Below are 21,751 nucleotides of genomic sequence, written 5' to 3' on the forward strand. Positions count from 1 at the left end.
GGAATATCGAGCTCTCAAGTCCTCCTCGTGATCAGAACTCAAAGGCAGACTAAGGACCTGAGAGTTCTGAATGTTCATTTTAAATCCCGAAACCTGGCTAAACTCAACTAGTATCTCCATAAGCGCAGGTAAAGAGGTCGCTGGCTCCGCAAGGGTAAGAATCACGTCGTCTGCATATAGAGTAATAAGATGGTGATCTCCGCCAAATTTCACAGCAGAAACCAAGGGGCTGTCCCGCAAGCGCTGTGCGAGGGGATCCATATATAGCGCAAACAGGAGAGGGGAAAGCGGACATCCCTGTCTGGTCCCACGCCCGACCGGAAACGGCGTAGAGAGCACGCCATTAACTCGAACCGCTGCTCTAGGGGACCGATAGGCGCATTGGATCCAAGATCTGAAGCCCGGGCCCAGACCGAAGCGCTCCAGGACCCGGAAGAGATATGGCCATTGAACCCTATCGAACGCCTTTTCGGCGTCGATAGAGAGGAAAAGCGCCTCTCTGCGAGATCTATCCATTTTATCTAGCAGATGCAGAAGTTGCTTCGTAGGGGGAGATTTTTTAGCAGTGACACATATCTATCTCGATTCAACTACGCTGCTGGGATTCATTGCTCAACTGTGCAGGTGGGGCTGTGGCATTGGGGGAGCAAGAGAAAAGAGATAAAATGCCTATTACACCTCATCTGTGAGGAAGAAATTTAACCCCAGACAATGTTGCTATAGGTTGGAAGGCAGGGGGGAATCAGAGATAGGTGCTTCTAACATGTGGTGGTTATATACAAGGGGAGTGAGATAGAAACTAAAGTGTCCCCAAGCCCAATAATTCAATTAATAATTCACATCTAACGCATAACACTCAGTAAGGGAGGGTATGAATTTTGAGCTATTATATTTATAAATAGAAAGTGGGTGCAACCGTGGCCTCAGGTCTGCGCTTTTTATCCAGTAATGCATTTTTTGTTGGACGTTGATGTTAGCAGATTTTGTTACAGGGCACATTCAGATCAAAAACACTAACACTCACATGCCTGTACTGTTCTAGAAATGTGGACTTATGGCATTTTTATTGAAGGTGGTGAAGGTTGGAATAGTGTTCCTCTAAACGGTGAGTCTTCAACTTCTTCCTGAATCATTGCAGCGTTGCGGGAATTCTAATTTTGATGGGCATGCTGTTCCATATACTGAAAGTGTAGACCGAGAAGCCTGTCTACTGGTTCACTTTTTCTTACACTTTTACATCTCCATACAAGCAATTTTGTGGCTGTTGCGATTCTGTTGTTCCCCTAGTGTTGATAGCTTCTTGGTAAGTTTTGTCAGATATTTTTTCTGATAATCGTGTACATGACACAGCTTCTGCAGGCCTGAAGGTGAAGCCAATCTAATTCCTTCAGTGCTATGGTGATGTTTATGAATTTCTTCAGGCCCTTGATACGACATGCTGCAGCAAGTAATGTGCCTTTGAGGAGTTTCAAAGTGGGGTCTAGAAGGGCTTTTAGCAAAAGGCTGGCTCCATCCATGTGTGAGAGGACAAGAGATTGCATTTTTGCTCCAAAGTTGGTTTCTATAAGGAAGGATTACAACCTTTTTTCAGAGAGAACATTGGTACCAAGCAGTCTTAGGCCCTCATTATGAACACAGCGGTGTTAACCGCTGTGTTCATGCTGGCGGTCATTTAACTGACCGCCAGCCCTCCTGGGACCCCACCGGCCGCATAATGTACATTCTGCTGGGCTGGCGGGGGGGAAACATTGTTTCCACCCGCCGGCCCAGCAGAATGCATCGCCGGGACATTGCCAGCGGCTCCACATGGAGCCGCTGTCAATGCCTCTGTGTGGCGGGTGCAGCTGCACCTGTCATGCAGATCACTGCCCGTAAATCGGGCAGTGACCTGCGCGATGGGGCACTGCACAGGGGCCCCTGCACTGCCCATGCCAAGGAGGCCCTGAAGCACCCCTTCCGCCAGCCTTTCCCTTTCCTTGGGCAACCCGCCAGAGAAATGCTGGTAGCAGTAGGGATCATTATCTGAGGGGCAGCAGCGCTGCCCTGTCGGGTAATGATTCCCTCCGCCATCAGGCTGTCAGAGGTGGAGGACGAGGGCCTTTATATGGCGGTTCAGCCCGCCATGCTGGTGGCGGTCTTTTCACCCGCCACCGGCATGGTGGGCTGAACCTCCGGGGATCATAATGACCCCCTTAGTTTTTCATGCTGCTTGTTCTTTGTAGGTGAGTTCTGTGCTGAGCATTGACTGCCAGCCAAAGGGTGAAACTTTCAAGGTTCATTTTGGATAGCCAGACTGCAATCTATGTTTCATTGCAGCTGTGGGCTAAGACAAGGAACTTCTTAGTTGGGTTGAACTTGAGGTTGGTGTTTTACATTCAGTTCTACAAAAAACTTTTGGCAGTTTCTGATTCCTTGAACGTTGTTTGTTCTGGAGACTTTAAGGTAGAGTTTTGTCTTTGAGGATAGCACATGCTAGAGTAAAATTTCAAAGTGGAAGCATACAAATCTGTAGTCTCTGGGACTGGAACTAGAAGTACAGAAACCATGAAGCACTAGAACCATAGCAGCAGAACTGACTTAAGCATGAAGGAGTGCAACATGAAGACAGATCTTGTGGCAAAGAACACAACAGTTCAGAGAAGCAGAGCTTTGAGGTTGCATTGTAATTAGGCATACCTCAAGCCATGCTTATTTTGGCCTCCTAGTGGAAAGTCTTCAAAAGGAAGAAAGAGTTTAGCATTCAGCCATCACGTATTGGCCATGGCCTACTTTACAAAATGGAAAACCACGTGACTGTCTTTAGCAATAGGGCATCAAGGTGCTTTGGTTATGTAACATTGACAGTACACTATTCACCGATTGTACCCAGATCTGGGTCTGCATTTTCCACTTACCCTATAAGTCTAACTACAGCTAAAATATCTGTAAATCTACTCTTGCTGGTCAACAGACCCATGGATCTGCCTATGGACCTGATGAACAGTTTTGCCTCTCTGTTTAATTAAATAAGGGGATTTGTGTGCCCCACATCAATAGATCACTTGAACTTTAGTCAAGCATTCAGGTGTAAGTCTTGTGAAAGACTGAAATACCCCATTACGAGGGTCACCCTGGAGTTCCACGTCTCCGGGCAAACTTTCTTTGTTCTTTGTGTATTTCTTGTCTCCCATATTGCACCATATACCTTTCACTTTGCCTTTTGGTGTACTGACTTCATTCCCGCTTCTTGGACCTCTTATTCCTGAGCAGTGTTGGATCTATGTACACATTGCCTGGTTGCTAGCGAGACATTAATCCTTACAGTGTCCAGATGAGAGGCATAATCATGTCTCCTGTTTGGTGAGATTTGTTCATTTGATTCTCTTGTTCCCACATTCCTTGTTTGTAAGGGCAATGAACTTTTACAAGCTCTTGGAACTTTTGCGTTACCATTGTAATGGGGTCCATCGCCCTTTGATAACTTCCAATTTTGTTATGCTGTTTCACATCAGCAGCTATTTTAGGTTATACTGATAACCATTTTCTGTCCTTTATAACTATTTCAATTGGGCTACTTGGCTGTACCCATTCAGTTCCTCTTCCAAGACCCAAGAAAACAAATTTAAAAATTGTTGGATTATGAGGGTTCTACCATAAGTGTCAGTCTACACTCTACTCTCTTCTAGATGGCATGGAAACATGTTCATTTAGAGTGTATCTGTATTTTAAAGGTAGTTTATCTCACTCTTGCCTACTTCCCAGTAGCAGCTCATGGCTGACAGCTTTGATTAGCAGTGTTGCTTATTTTCTTACCTGTTAACTCTACTAGCAGTCACAGTTTCTGCTTTTTCTGAGCCCTTTTTAACCTCTGCCGCCAAAGGTTCTCTTGACTGACAAATTAAGTCTGCTATCCAACAGGCTTCAAAAAAAGCATCTACGGTGGTGCAGCCACTGAATAACGCCACCTTTCAGCACTGCCCCTCTTTGATTATTCAGGGCCATAGATAGGTGGAGTCCTTTGAAATTCCAAGAGAGCAGGGCAGCCTTAATCCGTCACCCTTTTAAAGTGCATGTGTCCACTTTAACCTCCACTATTCCATTACAACGCCCTTCAGGATTTTAATATGGTATTTCCTCGTTAACCTGACCTCCAAATGAGGTTTATTTCTTGAAACTGACAGCCCTCCAATTCCTCATTTATTTTTACAGGGTCTACGATTTGTCCATCTTAGATGTTACAGCTATATCCTTTACTGTGGAAGGCACTGTTTTCCTTGCCAGAGATACCCAAACTCTCTCTTCATCCATTTTCTTCTCACTTTACTTTTCAGGATAACCCACCCTGATGGATCATTGAATACCTTCAGGTTTATGAGCAGAGAACACAGACACTTAGGTCATCTTTTCATTTGTTGACTTCCTTTTTTAACCGCTTTTGGGTTGTTTCCATGAGATAGCGACCAGGACTGAGTGTACTAGAATAAACTGGTACGTTTGAAGTGCAGTCTGCCTAATGTGCTAAGACTGCTAAAGCCTTCATCTTTTAAGGCATACTTTTAGTGGATCACTGACACCGCTTCCATCCTTTGGAACATCTACTAATAGTCCTGCTGTAAATGTCATACTTTCAAGAAAGACATGGAGGCTAATATTATCTTACCTAAAATCTTACCTATTGTTACCTAAAAGGTGAATGTTGTGGATGGCTGAGCAGCAATAGAGAAATGTTACTTAATAATCAATGTGTATAGTATTTGTACACACGCAGTACCACAGTGAAAACACCACAAAACTACCCCACACCAATTTTGAAAAATAGCCAATATTTATCTGCATAAAACAAGACAAAAACAACAAAAATCCAGCATACACAAGAAAAGATACACCTTTTCAAAGATTAAATCCTAGTATAGCAGTTAGAAACATAATAGCTTCAACTGAGGTTATCATGGCGTCTTGACGGAGTTGTTCCCAACAGTCCGACACCACTCATGAGAGAGTGCGGGTTGGTCACAGAGTCACATGGACCCCAGGTACAGTACCTTGGAAAACAAGAAAACAAAGGTGTTGCACTGAGTTGAGGAGATGAGGCATCGAAGAAGCCGGTGCGGCGTGTATTCCTTACTGCTACCGGGAGGTGAGGTGTCACTAAACGTAAAGCTAGGAAACACACTTTAGAGCTTGAAAGGCACAAGCTGGGAATGGATGCAAATAAATCTGCCTCAGAAGAAAGGAAAATGATCATGGCTCACAAGCTGAGCTTAAAGGAGCTGGACTTTAAAGGCAGAGCCAGCACAGATGGTGGCAGCATTTCATCAGTGCAGTCTGAGAGAAGGATGCACATACCCAAAAATCTAGGGAAGGGGTACATGAAGGAAGATGACATACACAGGTGGTTTCAGGGCTATGAGGCGGCTCTCCACATGCACGGGATCCCTCACAGATTGGGGGACAGGTTTGCAGAACTAATTCACAATGCCTTGATGGCACTAGGGGCAGCAAGAGAGCTCACCTGTACTACAATGAATCGTGCCCTTATCACTAGGTATGGCCTAACACCAGAGATGTACAGAAGGAAGTTGAGGGAGAGCAGGAAACTTGATTCCCAGATCTGGTTTGAGTGTGTGGATTCCTCTTGCAGAGCACTGGATAGTTAGGTGAAGGGCAGTGAGGTAACAGATTATCAGGGGCTGTACAATTTGTCTGTTTTGGAGCACTTGACCAGTCTGTGTTTTTCAGAGTTGCGCCAAGCTTACTGACCGCAGCAAGGTTGCTCAGGAGGCAGACCGCTAGACGAGTACAGTACCAGGGTCCACAATAAGTTGAATGTGGGAGTCTCAGCCAAGGGTTGGTAGGGTCCCCAACAGAAGAAGGAGTGGGGGGACAAAGATAAGGAGTTCTCAAAAGGGCCCCAAACTAGTTCCCATGGTAAGGATTCCCAACCCACTGTTGAGAAGATTGGTTCCCTTCAGGAAGGCCTGCAGGGAAGGGGGCCCCTAAAGAGTTGTGTGACCACCTCAACAGTTTAGGATTCTCACCCCTCACCTGCATTAACCATCAGAGGGGCCCGTGGTCTGTCTAAACACGAAAGTGAGTCCCAAACAACTAGGGTCTTAGCTTCTTTGGTGCCCAGCCCATAGCAAAAGCTTCCCTTTCTATTGTGCTCCACTTCTGTACTCAGAGGAGTAACTCACACTAATGAAGGCTAGAGGTGACAGGTCTAACAGTATCTTTATTCGTCATCTAATTTCTTATTGAACTGTGAATAAGAGACCTCCTGAGCTGACCAGTCTGCACCAAACTTGTAATGATTAAACTTAAGATAACAGATATTTTGGAGTGGAGGATATAGATGCCTGCTGGGCAAAGCAGAGCAAAAGAGCAGACAATCCTAAAACTCACTCCATTGGGAAATGATATTGAACATTCACTATATTTAATAAATAATATCACATCTGTACTATATTCATTGACACATGCAGTAATCATTTCTGGCTGGTAAGAGTCTTGAAAAGCATTGTTACATCCTGTGTTTATGCATTTGACTTGATGTTATGAAAGCTATTTATGCATGTTTTTAAGTGTCACAGAATTCATCTGATGTTTTTAAATGTAGGACTAATGTTGACTTATTTGTTTTCGAGCCCTGCCTTCATCCGATTTCCATTACATTACTCAATGCGGTTTGTTGATACATATCACCCCATCTTTCAGCTGCTACAAGTACCCATCGGAGTACAGTTGGTGGATTGAACCTCTCTGGCATGTTGAAGAATCTCAAAGATGAGGAATTTCAGAAATCCAACATTGAAATTGGCGATGTAATTTCAGTCCGCGGGGTTATCAAAGTCTTCAGAGAACAACGCGAAATTGTATCATCTGTGTACCGTAAGAAATCTCCACTAGTAATTTCATGTGGTGCCGTATATTATCACACTGTTCGCCTTCCATGCATGACTGTTTTCAGTTTCCTTGTATATCATTCAAGCTTTATACACACCAGAACTTTTGTGGAGACCCACTTAGTGACCCACCTCCCATGACGTGATGACCTTTTTAACGGACAGCAGGAGGTGGTGAGTAAATACCAACTGCATTAGTGGAAGAGCCACGTAAACAAATCAAAGTACACATGCCTTTTAAATCCCTTAACTGGTAAGGCTTCCTATCTACGTGTTGTTGAGTTTTTTTTTTAATGTTTAGGGACTTTGCATTTAATCCTTACACAAACGGGGTCGAGGCCACTTCTGCGGCCTTTTTCCCCCCATGTTGGGTGTTTTTTAAGTACCCAGGGTTTGTTAAGTGATACGAAGTCGTCAAACATGTTACAACTTGTGGTCGAAGTGGGATAGATCTCATGGCAAGACGTGCCCATAAATTGTTTAATTTATAAAAACAGTTCCCCTACTTTTTGTTAAAAGACAACCCTCCCAGGGCGGTTCATTCAACCAAACTGTAAGGCCGGGAGTCCCCTGTGCTGTGAAGCAGAGGAAGGGGCAGACAACCAAACAAGCATTCCTGCCAGGGTGTCTGCATGCCTTAAAGAAATGTAAATGTGCACAACTGGTCAATCTGCAAATCTAAAGGGTTCTTGGAAGTTGTATTGCCCTTATTTGACTGAATCACTTGTCACTTCGGATGACACAGGTTTATTATTTCTGAGTGGAATTGTAAGGGAGTTACAAGCTGAGCTGTAAAGTGTGTGATTTAAAAAAGACAGTTATAAAAGTAAGTTACATGGTCTAAGGTCTGGGTGTTACTGAATTCTACATTTTGGAAGCATTTTTTTTATATATCTTAAAAACACTTTTTGTGCATTTTGTAGCAGCCTTTTTTATACTGTATGTAATGCAAGTGTATAATAATGACAAATATTGAGTACTCTCTGTTCCCGATTGGGACCTTGTAGCCCTAAACATACAGAAGCCGCTACCATCCACTGCACCAACCAGGATTCACTTCTGTGGTTTCCTGCTTATACAAACAAAATCCTGCTGTGCATTGAATAATAGAGGTGTCATAATGTACAGTAATGCATTTACCATTGATTACATTAATTTGCATCTGTTTTTCATTTAAGCTGAAAGTCATCTTCTATCTAGTTACCTGAATGTTAAGGACCTAACGGAGTTAAAGAATCTTTTGTTTTTTTAGCCATGCGTTTGACCCTGCCCCCACACTTACTCACCCATCCCCATTGCACACAGCATCATAGTTCCCATACCTTTTTTTATGCTCTTTCTGTTTTGAAGTGATTCATGTTACTTCCTCCTGAAACCAACAATGCATAGGGCACAAACTTTACCTTGCATTGTTTTTTTCCCACCATTAAGTTTGGATATGTTTTCAAGCGAAGTATTCCACTGTGCATCAAATTCAAACTTTTTACACCTGAGCTTTGTTGGTGAAAATATAGAGTGCATTTCATTACAGTAGAACGCTTTGTGACCGAATCGTTGTAGGATCATGGGCCGGGTTTTATGAAAAAGATTCATTTTGGGGGTGGGGTGTTAAATGAAGAATACACTTTTTAACCTACCTGCAACTATAATTTTCTGTGTGATTAGCATCAAGTCTGTAACTCCTCCCATCAAGGGACCAAAGCAAAAGTGTGTTTTCATCTTGTGACTCCTTTTGATTAAAGAAATTAATTAAAAACGTACATGAGCTGGGCATGTTTCTCCACTGTGCAGTACAAAGACTCTACAAATTCACTTTCCATGCAGTTGCAAGGTATGTTGAAAGAATACACTCCGACAAAGACAAGGTAGGCCCCTCTGGTATCCCTGAAGCCTTGCAGAGCCCAGCAAACATTTCCTTACATGACTGTAACTCTCAAAAGAAACTCTAGGCACTTCAGGAAACCTTCACCCAGGCCTAAGATTACACCTCTGGTTTCTAACAATGATGCAGAGGGTAAGACACATCCCCATGGCCTCACAACCTAGTGAGGATCCACCCTCAGGGGTCCTACCTCGAACTGAGTCCTGGCTACACACAAAGGAACGGGGCCAAAAGTATCATGCCATAGATAAAGGTCCACCCTCAACGAAGCCTCCACAATCAACACCGCTTACTGGAGGCTGTTTGGCACTCAGAAGCTCCTTGAAGTCGAGGCCCAAACCTTGAAAACGAGTGGTTACTGAAATCCCTTTAGTGCCACGAAAAACCCTGAAGTAGAGCACACCATCAACGCCCGGCCTACCTGCTGCTTCCCAGGCAGAGGGTGAACAGCCAGACAGTAGGAATGTCACACACTACATAGGCCCTGACAGTGGTCATATACTTATGTGGCTTCCACTCCAAGTACATTCATCACAGGATAACTCCATTCATATTCTGACCATGTCCGGAAGTAATTTAAATTAGCTCCATAAGACCATGTGATAGAAACAAAGCCTAAAACAGCTCAAGATGTTTCATTTCTGACAGAAGAGCAGTGACGTTTGCAGACTAACCAGTTGTGACATAAGCAGTCTACAGAAATCCTGCGAATATGAATGCCCCTATCTTTAAGGTTGTGCAACAGGATTTCTGGAGCCTTTAGGTAGCAAGGACTAAATTACATTTTTTGAATGGAATCTTATTCATTAATAGTTCAAAGTCTTTCTACTTGTGACATCAAGGGAGAGCTGCACAAAAAGCACAGTTAAGAGGACCAAGAGTGGCACAGATAAGAGCACCAAAGTGACAGAAAGACCAAACAAAGGACCCTATGGGCAGTGGTGAGAGTCCCTTTCACTCTCCACCCACCAGCCTCTTACTAGACAGTGCTTGAATTTTGCTTCAGGAGCTTCATTGTCCTCCCAATCACTCAGCTTCTCCAAAGCAGAGACTACAGTGGCAAGTCGTATCCAGGGACGTGTTAGACGGACCATCGTTTCTGCATATACCCTGCACTCCTACAGCCAATAATAGATCAGTATTTGCCCTTGAGGCTGCCCCGTGTCGTCTTGCTGGAGGAAATGTTTTACCTTCAGGCAGGCTCAGGGTTTTTAGGGCACATCATAGATTTAAATTATGGGCTTGTGACCAATTATAGACCTTTATTCGTAACTAGTAGTCCATCGGACTAAACAAACATTAACACTACTGGGCCCTGATGGAAATCTTCAGGTCTCAGACGTCAGGCTTTATACATTCCACACCCTTAGTATCAAGTATCTTTGCTGGTGGAACAACTCTCAAATATGGACAACAGTTTCTTTGCAGAACTCCAGAGCAGGAGCAATCGAAAGGTACCCAAATGGGAGCAAAATCCGTGGGAGCCCAATCAATACTTCCAGCGGTAGAGCATTAACACAGTCAACCAGTTCTCACGAAAATGCAAAGTGCTCAAATTACGCATGCAATGTATCCTCACGAGGTGTCCTTTGGTAATACTTTATGTATCAACTGGTCAGTGATATTTGCCTGTGCTTCTCCACTGTTACTACTTATTTCGGATGAGAGCAGGAAGATGAGGCAAACACTTATGATGTTCATTCTTATTGCTTCAGACAGGGCAAGACAAACATTTTTCTCTCTCTCTCTACTTCTTGATATGTCCATTCACCCTCTAGAGAAGCAACAGCAGTATCCAGACTTGCTCACTTATCACAAGGGGCAGCTGCTGCATCCGGATTCCAAGTTGTTACATTTTGCATTTTGGCACTTGAAACCTTAGAATTTGGTTATTTGCAGCTCACATGCATGCAAATATTAAGGGAAGCTAGGAAACCGGCCGCAAGACCATGTTACGCTTCCTGGTGGAAGCATTTTGTACATTACTGTATTTGATTCATCATAAAATACCACAGTGCAAAACATTGTTGCTAGTTACACCTACATATGTAAGGCCTGATCTACTATGCATGCATTTAGCAGCACATATGTTTTATCTCCATAATAGACATTTCCATACTTCTTTCATTGAAAGTTCTAAAGAGGGTCAGTCCCCCTAGGATACCACCAATTGTTTCATAGAATCCTAGCTTTTTCCTTGCTAACTTTATGGGGCCTCCCCTTTACGCCCCTCCATTCGTGTTCTCTGAAATTTGTTTCTTGGAAGGTGAATTTCCTTCTTACCATCACTTTTCTTCTGAGAGTTAGTTAATCAGAAGCATTGTCAATTGAAAAAAACTTTTATTCAAGTACACAAGGTCTGTGTTGTCTTCTGACTTATCCTTGTTTCTTGCCAAAAGTCTTCACTCCTTTTTGTTAACCAATGTATTGATTTTTCCTCTATTTAAGTCGAGCGCGCAGGCGCTTTGACCTGTTGTAAGTATTGTGGACTTTTAACCAAGCCCACCTCACGAACAACACATTCACTTGTTCGTGGGCTTGCCTTTCAAAAATCCCTTGATGTCATTGGTAATTGCTTCACGTTTGTCTTGTCTTGGGCGGTTTTGTTACCGTCTTGCAGACTGCTTCTGTTACATGGATTATTGCACAATTGCTGATATACTTCAGCATGGACAAACTATTTTTTTTCTCTTGCCCCTTTGTGCTGCATGGCGGCCATGGCGCTCACAGCGTGAACAGGAACAACAGTGTGAACTTGGTCGGTGGTATTGCATCGCTGGTCACATTGTTCACAGTTACCTAATCAGAGTCATTTCTTGTGGCTCTCCCGTAAAACACTTGAAATTGGTGGATGGTTTACATATTACAGAATCCTCAAAGTGAAAGCAGCTTTTCCGGCACAGCGGGAGAGCTAATACTACAATATTCACTGTACTCTGGAAAAATCGACCCATAATGGTTTGCAGGGCATTACTTTTAAAAAACATTGTTGCTCATAACTCAGCCTGTGGTGGTCAGAGGACCATGGGACCACCACCAAAACATTCACAACAACGTGGTCTTTCTGTTGACATCATCTTTGGGTCCCCACAATAGGTTAGTGGGAACCCTAAACTAATAACCCCTCCCAGCATTCATTATCTGTTTAAGCTCTCTCATGGCTGGATCTTTTGTTTTAGAGCTGGGAGTTGCTTGTGTTGTAAGGGCCTTGTTTATAATATCATTGTTATAGGCCTGCTATCCCTGAATAAATGTAATGAAGTATGCCTTCTAGGGGCTAAATATATGGTTACACTTAATTATTTATTGCCATTTTCTTTTTTGTGTGGTTATGCCCTCTAGGGACTAAGTATATAGTTACACGACCATATTTCTTACAAATGCTATTTTAATTGTGGTGTCCACTAGGGGCTGTTTTAAGCATTACAGTCATATCAACATATTAAAATATTCGTAGCACGAAAACTTGTCCCCTACTGCTTTTCAGGGCATTGCTTTTACAAAACATGTTAGCTCATTACTCAGCCTGTGGTGTTCCTAGGACAATGGGGCCACCTTCAAAACATAGATCACAATGTGCTCGTCTCTGGGTCCCTACACCATGTTAGTGGAGACTCCAAAACAATAACCTCTACCACCATTCATTATCTTTTTAAGCTTTCTCATGGCTTGAACTTTTATTTTACAGCTGAGAGAAGTTATGTTTTATGGGCCCTGATTGTAATATCATTGCAATAGTCTTGCTAGCCTTAAAAATGTGTAATGTACTATGCCATCTATGGGCTAAATATTTGGTTACACTGCATTACTTTCTCCCATTATTTTTCATGTGGTTAGGCTCTCATCGGGCTGACTGCATGGTTGCATGACCATGTTTCTTCAAAATGTTGTTTTTAATGTGGTGTCCTCTAGGGGCTGTTCTGAGCATTGCAGTCAAAATACTGTAATATTTGCGGCACGAAAACTCGCCCCCATAATGCTTTGCAGAGCATTACTTTTACTAAACATTTTAGCTCATAACTCAGCGTGTGGTGGTCCTAGGACAATGGGACCACCTTTAAAATTCACTTTCTGTCTACATCATCTATGGGTCTCCACGCTAGGTTTGTGGGGACCCCAAAATAATAACTCCTCCTACTATTCAGTGTCTTTTAAGCTTTCTCATGGCTACAACTTTTGTTTTGCAGCTGGGAGAAGTTTTTTTTTTAAAGGCCTTCTTTGTAATATCATTTCATTAGGCCTGCTATCCCTAAACATGCCCTTTTGGGGCTAAGTATATGGTCACAATGCATTACTTTCTCCTGTTTCCTGTAATGGGTTTATCCCCTCTAGAGGCTAAAAATATGGTTTACATGACCATATTTCTTACAAATTATATTTTCGTTATGGTGCCCTCTAGGGGCTGTTTGTATCATTAACCCCTCCCATGCCTGGGACGAGCTGGTCTCATCCAGGCACATGGTTGCCGTGTGCCTGGGATGAGACCAGCTCGTCCTACACCGGGCCCATGGGGGAAGTGCTAGCAGCCCCCCTGTGGGCCCCCCACCCACACCCCTCTGTCAGGGATGAAAGGGGAATCGATTTCCCCTTTCACCCCTGAGTCCCCCCCACCCCTCCAGTGATGTCTGATGACATCAGCATGCAAATCGCGTGCTGACCTCATCAGAGGTTCCAGCGTGATCCCGGAAGAGAAATGCTCTTGCATTTCTCTTCCGACCGGGAGGTGGGGCGGAGAGACAAGAAAGGAAAGGAAAGACCTTTCCTCTCCTTTCTTGTCTCTCACAGCATTTCTGCTGCCTGATTGTGATGCGATCAGGCAGCAGAAATGCCCACTAGACACCAGGGACCTTTTTTTGTTTTGTAAATTACAGTAAGGGGAGCTGCCCCTTAAGCAAGGGCCGCTCCCCACGGCGGCAAATTATTTTTAACCACTAGACACCAGGGATAATTTTTTGTTGTTGTTTATTTTCATTTTTTTATGTTTGGGGAGCGGCCCCTTAGGCAAGGGTCCCTCCCGGGGGGCCAAATTAGTATTAGGCCATGGCAGATCGGCCTAATATAATTAGGCCGATAGAAACCACTAGACACCAGGGAATATTTATTTTATTCATACTTGCACATAAGGGGAGCAGCCCCTTGGGCAAGGGCCGCTTCCCAGGGGGCCAAATTATTTTTAGGCCATTTCTGCCCTCCCTGGGGGCAGATTGGCCTAACTATATTAGGGGACAGAAAACCACTAGACACCAGGGATAATTTTTGGTGTTTATTTTTATTTTTTTATGTTTGAGGAGCGACCCCTTAGGCAAGGGTTGCTTCCGGGGAGCCAAATGATTTTTAGGCCATTTCTGCCCCTCTGGGGGCCAGAAACCACTAGACACCAGGGATTATTTCTTTTATTCATACTTGCGCATAAGGGCCGCTCCCCAGGGGGCCAAAATATTTTTAGCCCATTTCTGTCCCCCCCAAGCGTCAAATCGGCCATTTCTGCCCTCCCTGGGGGCAGATCGGCCTAACTATATTAGGGGACAGAAAACCACTAGACACCAGGGATAATTGTTTTTGTTTATTTTTTTATGTGTGAGGAGCAAGGGTCGCTCCCGGGGGGGCCAAATTATTTTTAGGCCATTTCTGCCTCCTCAGGGGTCAGAAACCACTAGACACCAGGGAAATTGTATTTTTTTTTATACTAACGCATAAGGGGAGCGGCCCCTTTGGCAGGGGCCACTCCCCCGGGGGGGGGGGGGAGGCGAAATATTTTTAGGCCTTTTCTGCCCCCCTGATGCAGATCGGCCTAATAAAATTTGATGGATCTGCCCCGGGGGGGGGGGGGGGGGGGGCAGAAACCTCTAGACACCAGGGATATATATATAAAAAATATATATATATTTTTTTTAATTTACTTTATGTTTTTATGTATGGGGAGCGACCCCACCAGAGACCATGGAAGATTTTGTTTTCCAAAATAAGAGGTTGGGGGTTTGGCCATACCCCGACCCAAATAAATGGGCCAAAGTTGTTCTTCCCACCAGTGGGCAGTTTGGGTAATTACCCACGATCCACATCCCGGGGGGACAGAAAGTTTGCTAGATGCCACAGAATAAAAAAAAATAAAAGAAAATAGTGGGGTGGTGGCTACCAACCAGAATGGGCCTGGTTATGCCCCCACCTGAACTGAAGGGGCTAACAGTCTTTCAGCTCTCCCCTGCACACTAAATCATCGTATCCCATGGCAAGCAAGAGGGCATTGGTAACTCTCAAAATCGTACCACTTGGAATGGTGAGCGCTGCACTTTTTTTAACTTTGGGACGCTGCCATGTAGAAGAATCCACAAGACCTAGACACATCTGAACACTAAACATCTGGTTGAATCCAGGGTTGTGTGCTTCACATGCACCCGCACCATTTCCTTTCCCACAATGGCCTGCAAACCTGGAACTTTGCTGGAAAGCACACATTTTTTCCACATTTTTGTGATGGAACCTTCCGAAATCTGCAGGAATCTACAAAATTCCTACCACCCAGCATTGTCTCATCTATACCGATAAAAATTCTGCTGCACTTGTCAGCCCAAAAATGCTTTTTTTTTTTCAAACTGCCCTTTTGGACCCAGATTGGTTTCCCCTCAATTTAGACATATTTTTGTCTCTTCCCTGTCACAAGCACTTGACCCACCTACACAAGTGAGGTATCATTTTTACTGGGAGACTGAGGGGATGGTAGGAAATTTGTCCTGGTGCGGTGATCCCACACAGAAATGTGGGACAATTTGATTTTTTAGCTAAATTTGAGGTTTGCTGAGGATTCTGGGTAAGAAAACATTGGGGGATCCACGCAAGTCACACCTCCCTGGACTCCCTCGGGTGCCTAGTTTTCAGAAATGTCTGGGTTTGGTTGGTTTCCCTAAATCGCTGCTGAGTTCAGGACCAAAAACGCAGGTGCCCCCCGCAAAAACAGGTAGTTTTGTATTTGATAATGTTGATGTGTCCAGATAGTGTTTTGAGGCATTTCCTGTTGCAAACACAAGGACTACCCACACAAGTGAGGTAACATTTTTATCGGGAGACTTGGGGGAACGCTGGGTGGAAGGAAATTTGTGGCTCCCCTCAGATTCCAGAACTTTCGGTCACCGAAATGTGAGGAAAACGTTTTTATTTAGCCAAATTCTGAGGTTTGCAAAGTATTCTGGGTATCAAAATCTGGTGAGAGCCCCACAAGTCACCCCATCTTGGATTCCCCTAGGTGACTACTATTAAACAAATGCATAGGTTTGGTAGATTTCCCTGGGTGCCAGCTGAGCTAGAGGCCAAAATCCACAGGCAGGCACTTTGCAAAAAACACCTCTGTTTTCTTTGGGAAAATGTGATGTGTCCACGTCGTGTTTTAGGGCATTTCCTGTTGCAGGCGCTAGGCCTACCCACACATTTGAGGTACCATTTTTATCGGGAGACTTGGGGGGAACAGAGAATAGCAAAACAAGTGTTATTGCCCCTTGTCTTTCTCTACATTTTTCCTTCCAAATATAAGACGGTATGTAAAAAAGACATCTATTTGAGAAATGCCCTGCAATTCACATGCTAGTATGGGCACCCCAGAGTTCAGAGATGTGCAAATAACCACTGCTCCTCAACACCTTATCATGTGCCCATTTTGGAAACACATAGGATTCCTTGATATCAATTTTTCACTCTTTATATTTCAGCAAATGAATTGCTATATACCCGGTATAGCATGAAAACCCACTGCAAGCTGCAGCTAATCTATTTGCTCTGGGTACCTAGGGTTCTTGATAAACCTACAAGCCCTATAATCCCCGCAATCAGAAGGGTCCAGCAGACGTAACGGTATATTGCTTTCAAAAATCTGACATCGCAGGAAAAAGTTATAGGTTAAAACGTAGAGAAAAAGGCAGTTTTTTCACCTCAATTGCAATATTTTTTTATTTCAGTTATTTTCTGTAGGAAACCCTTGTAGGAGCTACACAAATTACCCATTGCTTAATTCAGAATTTTGTCTACTTTTCAGAAATGTTTAGGTTTCTGGGATCCAGCATTGGTTTCACACCGATTTCTGTCACTGACTGGAAGGAGGCTGAAAGCACAAAAAATCTTAAAAATAGGGTATGTCCCAGTAAAATGCCAGAATTGTGTTGAAAATGTGGGTTTTCTGATTCAAGTCTGCCTGTTCCTGAAAGCTGGTGATTTTAGCACCAAAAACCCTTCATTGATGCCATTTTCAGGGAAAAAAACACAAGCCTTCTTCTGCAGCCCTTTTTTCTGATTATGTTGAAAAAAACAATATTTTCACTGTATTTTGGCTACTTTCTTGGTCTCCCTCAGGGGAACCCACAAAATCTGGGCACCTCTAGAATCCCTATGATGTTGGAAAAAAAGGACATAAATTTGGCGTGGGTAGCTTATGTGGACAAAAAGTAATGGGGGCCTATGCGCGCCCTGCCACAAATAGCCAAAAAAAGGCCCGGCACCTGAGGGGGGAAAAGGCCTGGCAGCGAAGGGGTTAAAGACTAATACCAAAAGTTTATTTCGGATAAAGGTTTATATGATAATTGTATATGTCTTAATAACCTCTCCTTATTACAATTATGACCATAATTCAGGCCAACTTCAGGCCAACTTAACATCCTTATTACCCATCTGATTGTTTGAACACTCTTGATATGTTTGGGTGACCTTTCTAGTTTTTCTTCTCCGTGACTCTCTTGTGTCTTTTTTTGTGAATTGTGTTAGTCACCCAGCATCTCTGATGATGGGGTGGTGAAAGTGGAATTCTACTGGAATTAGCATGGCCGATTTAAATTAGGATGCTAAATGGCAACATTTTCAACTGCGGATAGAGGAAGAAGGTAAATGGAAGTGCTTTAGTTATATGCAGGGCCACTGGTATTACATGGCAGGAAAAGACAAAAGTATAAGGCAGGGTTGATCAGTTTATGTGGCAAGAAAAGTCCAATTATGAATTTGCAATGCCAATAGCTTTAACACAAGCAAATGCGAGACCTATTGCTTTGAAATTTGCTTGTTTTAAGTAGCAGCATTTGGTAACAGAAGGGCTTTACATGCTTAAACAGTGTTAGGCGAGCTCTAATGTACTATGTTGAACTTACCAAATCAAATAGAAAAACTAAAGAACGGTTTTGTTGAATTCGCATAGCTCCATCTTGGCAACCCAATCTCAAAGACTTATGTAGCCAGGTGGATTGTAAAATACAATCAAATCTGTTGCCTAAGGTCAACCGTACATTACTTTCTGTGCCTCGCACATACAATACTCATGAAAAAGGAGACACTGCACCTTTCCTAACCAGTATCTCTTTAGCAGACAATTGCAAAGCTGCTACTTGGCTGCTACTGTTCCAATGTTCACCAGATACTAGTAGCTGGACATTCAGGCACAGCAAGAAGCACAAGTGGGACAAACTGTTTCACATTTGCCAACCACTGCTTTAGGCAAAAGGTTGTGCTTTTTAGTCAGTGCAAAGTATGTGATCTACACATGCAAATGAAACATTTACTCACAAAATTCAGCTTGCAGTCTGTAGCGATGTAGATTCACACATTTTTATTATTAGTAGTAGTATGATTATTAGTATTATTGTTACTATTACTGATGTTTTTGCATTTGCACAGTTACAACCGACAGAGCATAAGGGGTTCCTCAGCAGTGCAGCAACAGAGGCTCTGACTTAACTTTGATCATACACAGTATTTCACTCGTCTTAGTGCCTGATGTAAAAAAGTGCTTTTTTTATTACCAAAATCAGAGGCTTTGCAACTGCAAAAACAACAGCTACAATGTCCCAATAGTCAAAGTATTCTTTCTGCTGTTTGTGACTTATGCCGAATCATACAAAGGAGAGCATCCCCTTCCTACTGTCAGTTGCACTGGTGCAGACCACTGCTTTGGACCCCATATTGTGGTTCCAAACCATTGAGAGGCTTCCAACATCAGACGTGGGAAGGTTACCCATTCTTAAAGTGTAAGCTCTCGCTGTAGGACAGCTTCCGTCACACAAGTGGTGGCATTTCCCCCGATGCTATTCCATGCAATTTGTTAACATGGGGCCAACCTCGTGACCTAGGTTAATAATTGCCATATTTTCTAATATTCTTTCAGGACCTGTTTTAGAAGACAGAATTTTTTCATTCTGGAGTGGCTGAACACAAGTCCTATTAAGTACAATAAATGAGTAATTAGTTACACACCAAAGGATTCATTTATGATAATATCTATTTCTGTGATCAAGACACATTGCAATCCAAACAACAACAGGGTGATCCTACAAGTGAGTGTGAACAGTGAAGTGCACGTCAAAGTTAAGGGATACAATTCAAAATGTACATAAGACTACAAACACTTGTTTTGATGCTACAAACTGAATGTTCATGTGGTAAACTTTCTACTCGTCGTATTTCCCATTCATCAGTAAACTGTGTAGTTCACAACTCTGGTGGAGTGCCCCCCTACTTCTTGGCCCTTTCAACTAGTACCCCAGTGACCCTACAACAATCTCTCCCTGTCCCAGCCATCACTAGGCAGGTATTCAGGTGGCGAATGGGCTAGTTGCTGGTGATAACCCTTGGTTTTCAGGTGATATCCCTGATATCCAGTTGAATGTTTGTGTGTACTTGGTCATTTGCCTGCCTGTTTCTGTGTTTCCATGTGCCTGGTTGCACTTCCTGGCATCGAGTGGCTGCCACTCCCTTACTCCTGGGTGCCACGAATCTGTGGGTGCCACCTTGTGGCATCTGCAAGACGCCTTCCAAATAGGGTGGTCAACCTAGGTATATTGTGATCTCCCAAGGGATATGAGGAATGTACCTGACGTCTGGTGACCGCTCCAAATATCTGATGTTCACCCCTGCAATGTAGTGGGCTTTGCAGGTGCCCCCACCTCCCACCCGGGGCTCTGACAGGCAACTGTGGCTTCTGATAGTCAAGCCTAACATGGGTGTTGTACTTGAGGTTTTAAATATTAACGGAACTGCCGAAGCCTATGAATACACCGAGACGATGGCGAGACTTTCTTAACGTTTGCAATTACCTCAATGTTCTGGCTTGCTTTCTTGTCAGTACACACATGTTACAAGAAGTGTTTGGATTTTGGATATGGATTTGGCCACTTTGAGGACTGTTCTACCTCAGGCCAAAGTTACTTTCACAAGCCACTCCTTATTCTCTGTTTACTGTTGCTGTGATTACCACCTTCTGTTAACAAAGTGGCTCAGCCTGACCTCTAAAGTATACATATTTTTCTGAGTACTGGAAGCTCTGATCCAAGTATACCCTTCTTTACTTAGCTTGGAGTATCTTGGGCCATCAAGAGGTGATGACTCTGGTAAGTGTGACTGAAAATTGAGTATAATGTGTGTATGTGTTTGACAAGCACCCATACTGTATTGGACAACGGGGTAAGTGGACCTGGGCAATATTCTGATTGAGCCGGAGTAATTTCAATAATTTTGCATCACTCTTGTGATGTGAAATTACCAGAATTTACGGGATAACACCCATGTGCTTAGCTGTGAGTGATTCGGAGCACAATGCCTACCCAAGAGCACTGGAAAAGAGCATGAAAGGCTGCTGCTGTTCCTGTTCTGTTGCATTTAGGGCTATTTTCTTAGCACAATATGCATGCTCGGGTCCAGTTTGGACACAGGGTTGCATTTTTTGCTGAGTAAATAGCGCTAACTGCCGGGTTACACTCCTCACTTACTTCCCCATAATCTTGTGTAATTTTCCTGTAACTTCATGCAATTACACTACAGCAAATTTTTGAGTTACGCCTACCCTTTGTAAAATGATGCTGTGTTTATATACCACAAATTGTCTGGATTAAGAGAATACAATTCTGAAGTGTGGCAAAGTAACATTGTATCTATGAACCCCTGCTTTCCAGTCAAGTATAGCAGTTCCAGTGAATGGTTGCTTTAGAGGCAGAGGAACGACAATAGACCATGGCCAAGTTAAAATGAAGGGTTAATCCTGCATAGTGAGGTGTTGAGAAGACGTGTGTTCTTTATGCCACAACCTTGACTTCAGTGTCACCAGTTCCCAGGGCTGTGCGTGATCAGGAAAGATCAAACCTAGAAACAAAGGCTTTCTCAGTCTTTGCACTGATCAGTTTGACCTGTTTGCAGTCTCACTTACATGTGTTCTTCACATCCTTTTGTTTAATATTTCACTCTTATCTACTCTTATAGACAAAGTGGAGGATCCTGCATGCGATGCCCAGATCTTTAGGATGCTGGATGTCCCTCATCTTTACAGGAATGTTTATGACGTACCTTTCAAGAGCTCACAAGACAAGTAAGTGCATATTCACGAGTTTATACGCTGGGGATACTTATTCCTTCATGCATGTTATAGCTCTTGCACAGTTGCTTTTTAATATCAGTCGTTATCCTTTAAAGAAATAGCAGAACATTAGTCTGGCAAACATTGGCAATAATATTCTGTTACATCTGTAGGTCCCTCTTGGTTTTACTAGCTATGGTATACCATTGTTAGGCCTGTGGTTCCTCTTTATATTTTAGTAAAAACAAACTAGACGATCTACAGATCGTTCCCTTCTTAAAACTAAGGGCCTTATTTAGAGTTTGGCAGATTTGACATTGCATATGTCCTGACCATATTTTTACAAGTGCATTAAGCCTATGACATTTTTAACACGTGGGCAGTATATCCACCACTTTTAACAGAGTGCCCCTTCCTCCAAATTCTAAGCAAGGACTTAAGTCTTTTAAACTGCGACTATTTGATTTTGCATCTTGTTCAATTTTGCCTGTAGTGACAGCAGTAACGAGACAACTACAAATGTGACACACCAGCTAAGTGAGCAAGTGGAAGACTTCCTGACAAAAAATACAATTCAGAATTTTTACCCTCGAGAACTGGAGACCGTTGATTCTTTGATGTCTTTGGTCAGTGGCAAACTGCGCGAGTCACAGGTCAGTACAGTTTACAGATATG

General features: G+C 43.2%; 1 protein-coding gene across 9 annotated transcripts in view; it reads left to right on the forward strand.

Moving 5' to 3' along the window:
• STN1 (STN1 subunit of CST complex) overlaps window positions 1–21,751 on the forward strand; it is a 426,801-nt gene that overhangs the window by 276,327 nt on the left and 128,723 nt on the right. For all 9 annotated transcript variants that reach the window (XM_069239456.1, XM_069239461.1, XM_069239459.1 and 6 more), the window contains 3 exons: window positions 6,694–6,867; window positions 20,983–21,088; window positions 21,570–21,729. In XM_069239456.1, coding sequence (XP_069095557.1) covers window positions 6,694–6,867; window positions 20,983–21,088; window positions 21,570–21,729 — 440 coding nt within the window. The remainder of the gene's footprint in view (window positions 1–6,693; window positions 6,868–20,982; window positions 21,089–21,569; window positions 21,730–21,751) is intronic.

Source organism: Pleurodeles waltl, chromosome 6, assembly GCF_031143425.1.
Source record: "Pleurodeles waltl isolate 20211129_DDA chromosome 6, aPleWal1.hap1.20221129, whole genome shotgun sequence".
NCBI classification, from domain to species: Eukaryota; Metazoa; Chordata; class Amphibia; order Caudata; family Salamandridae; genus Pleurodeles; species Pleurodeles waltl.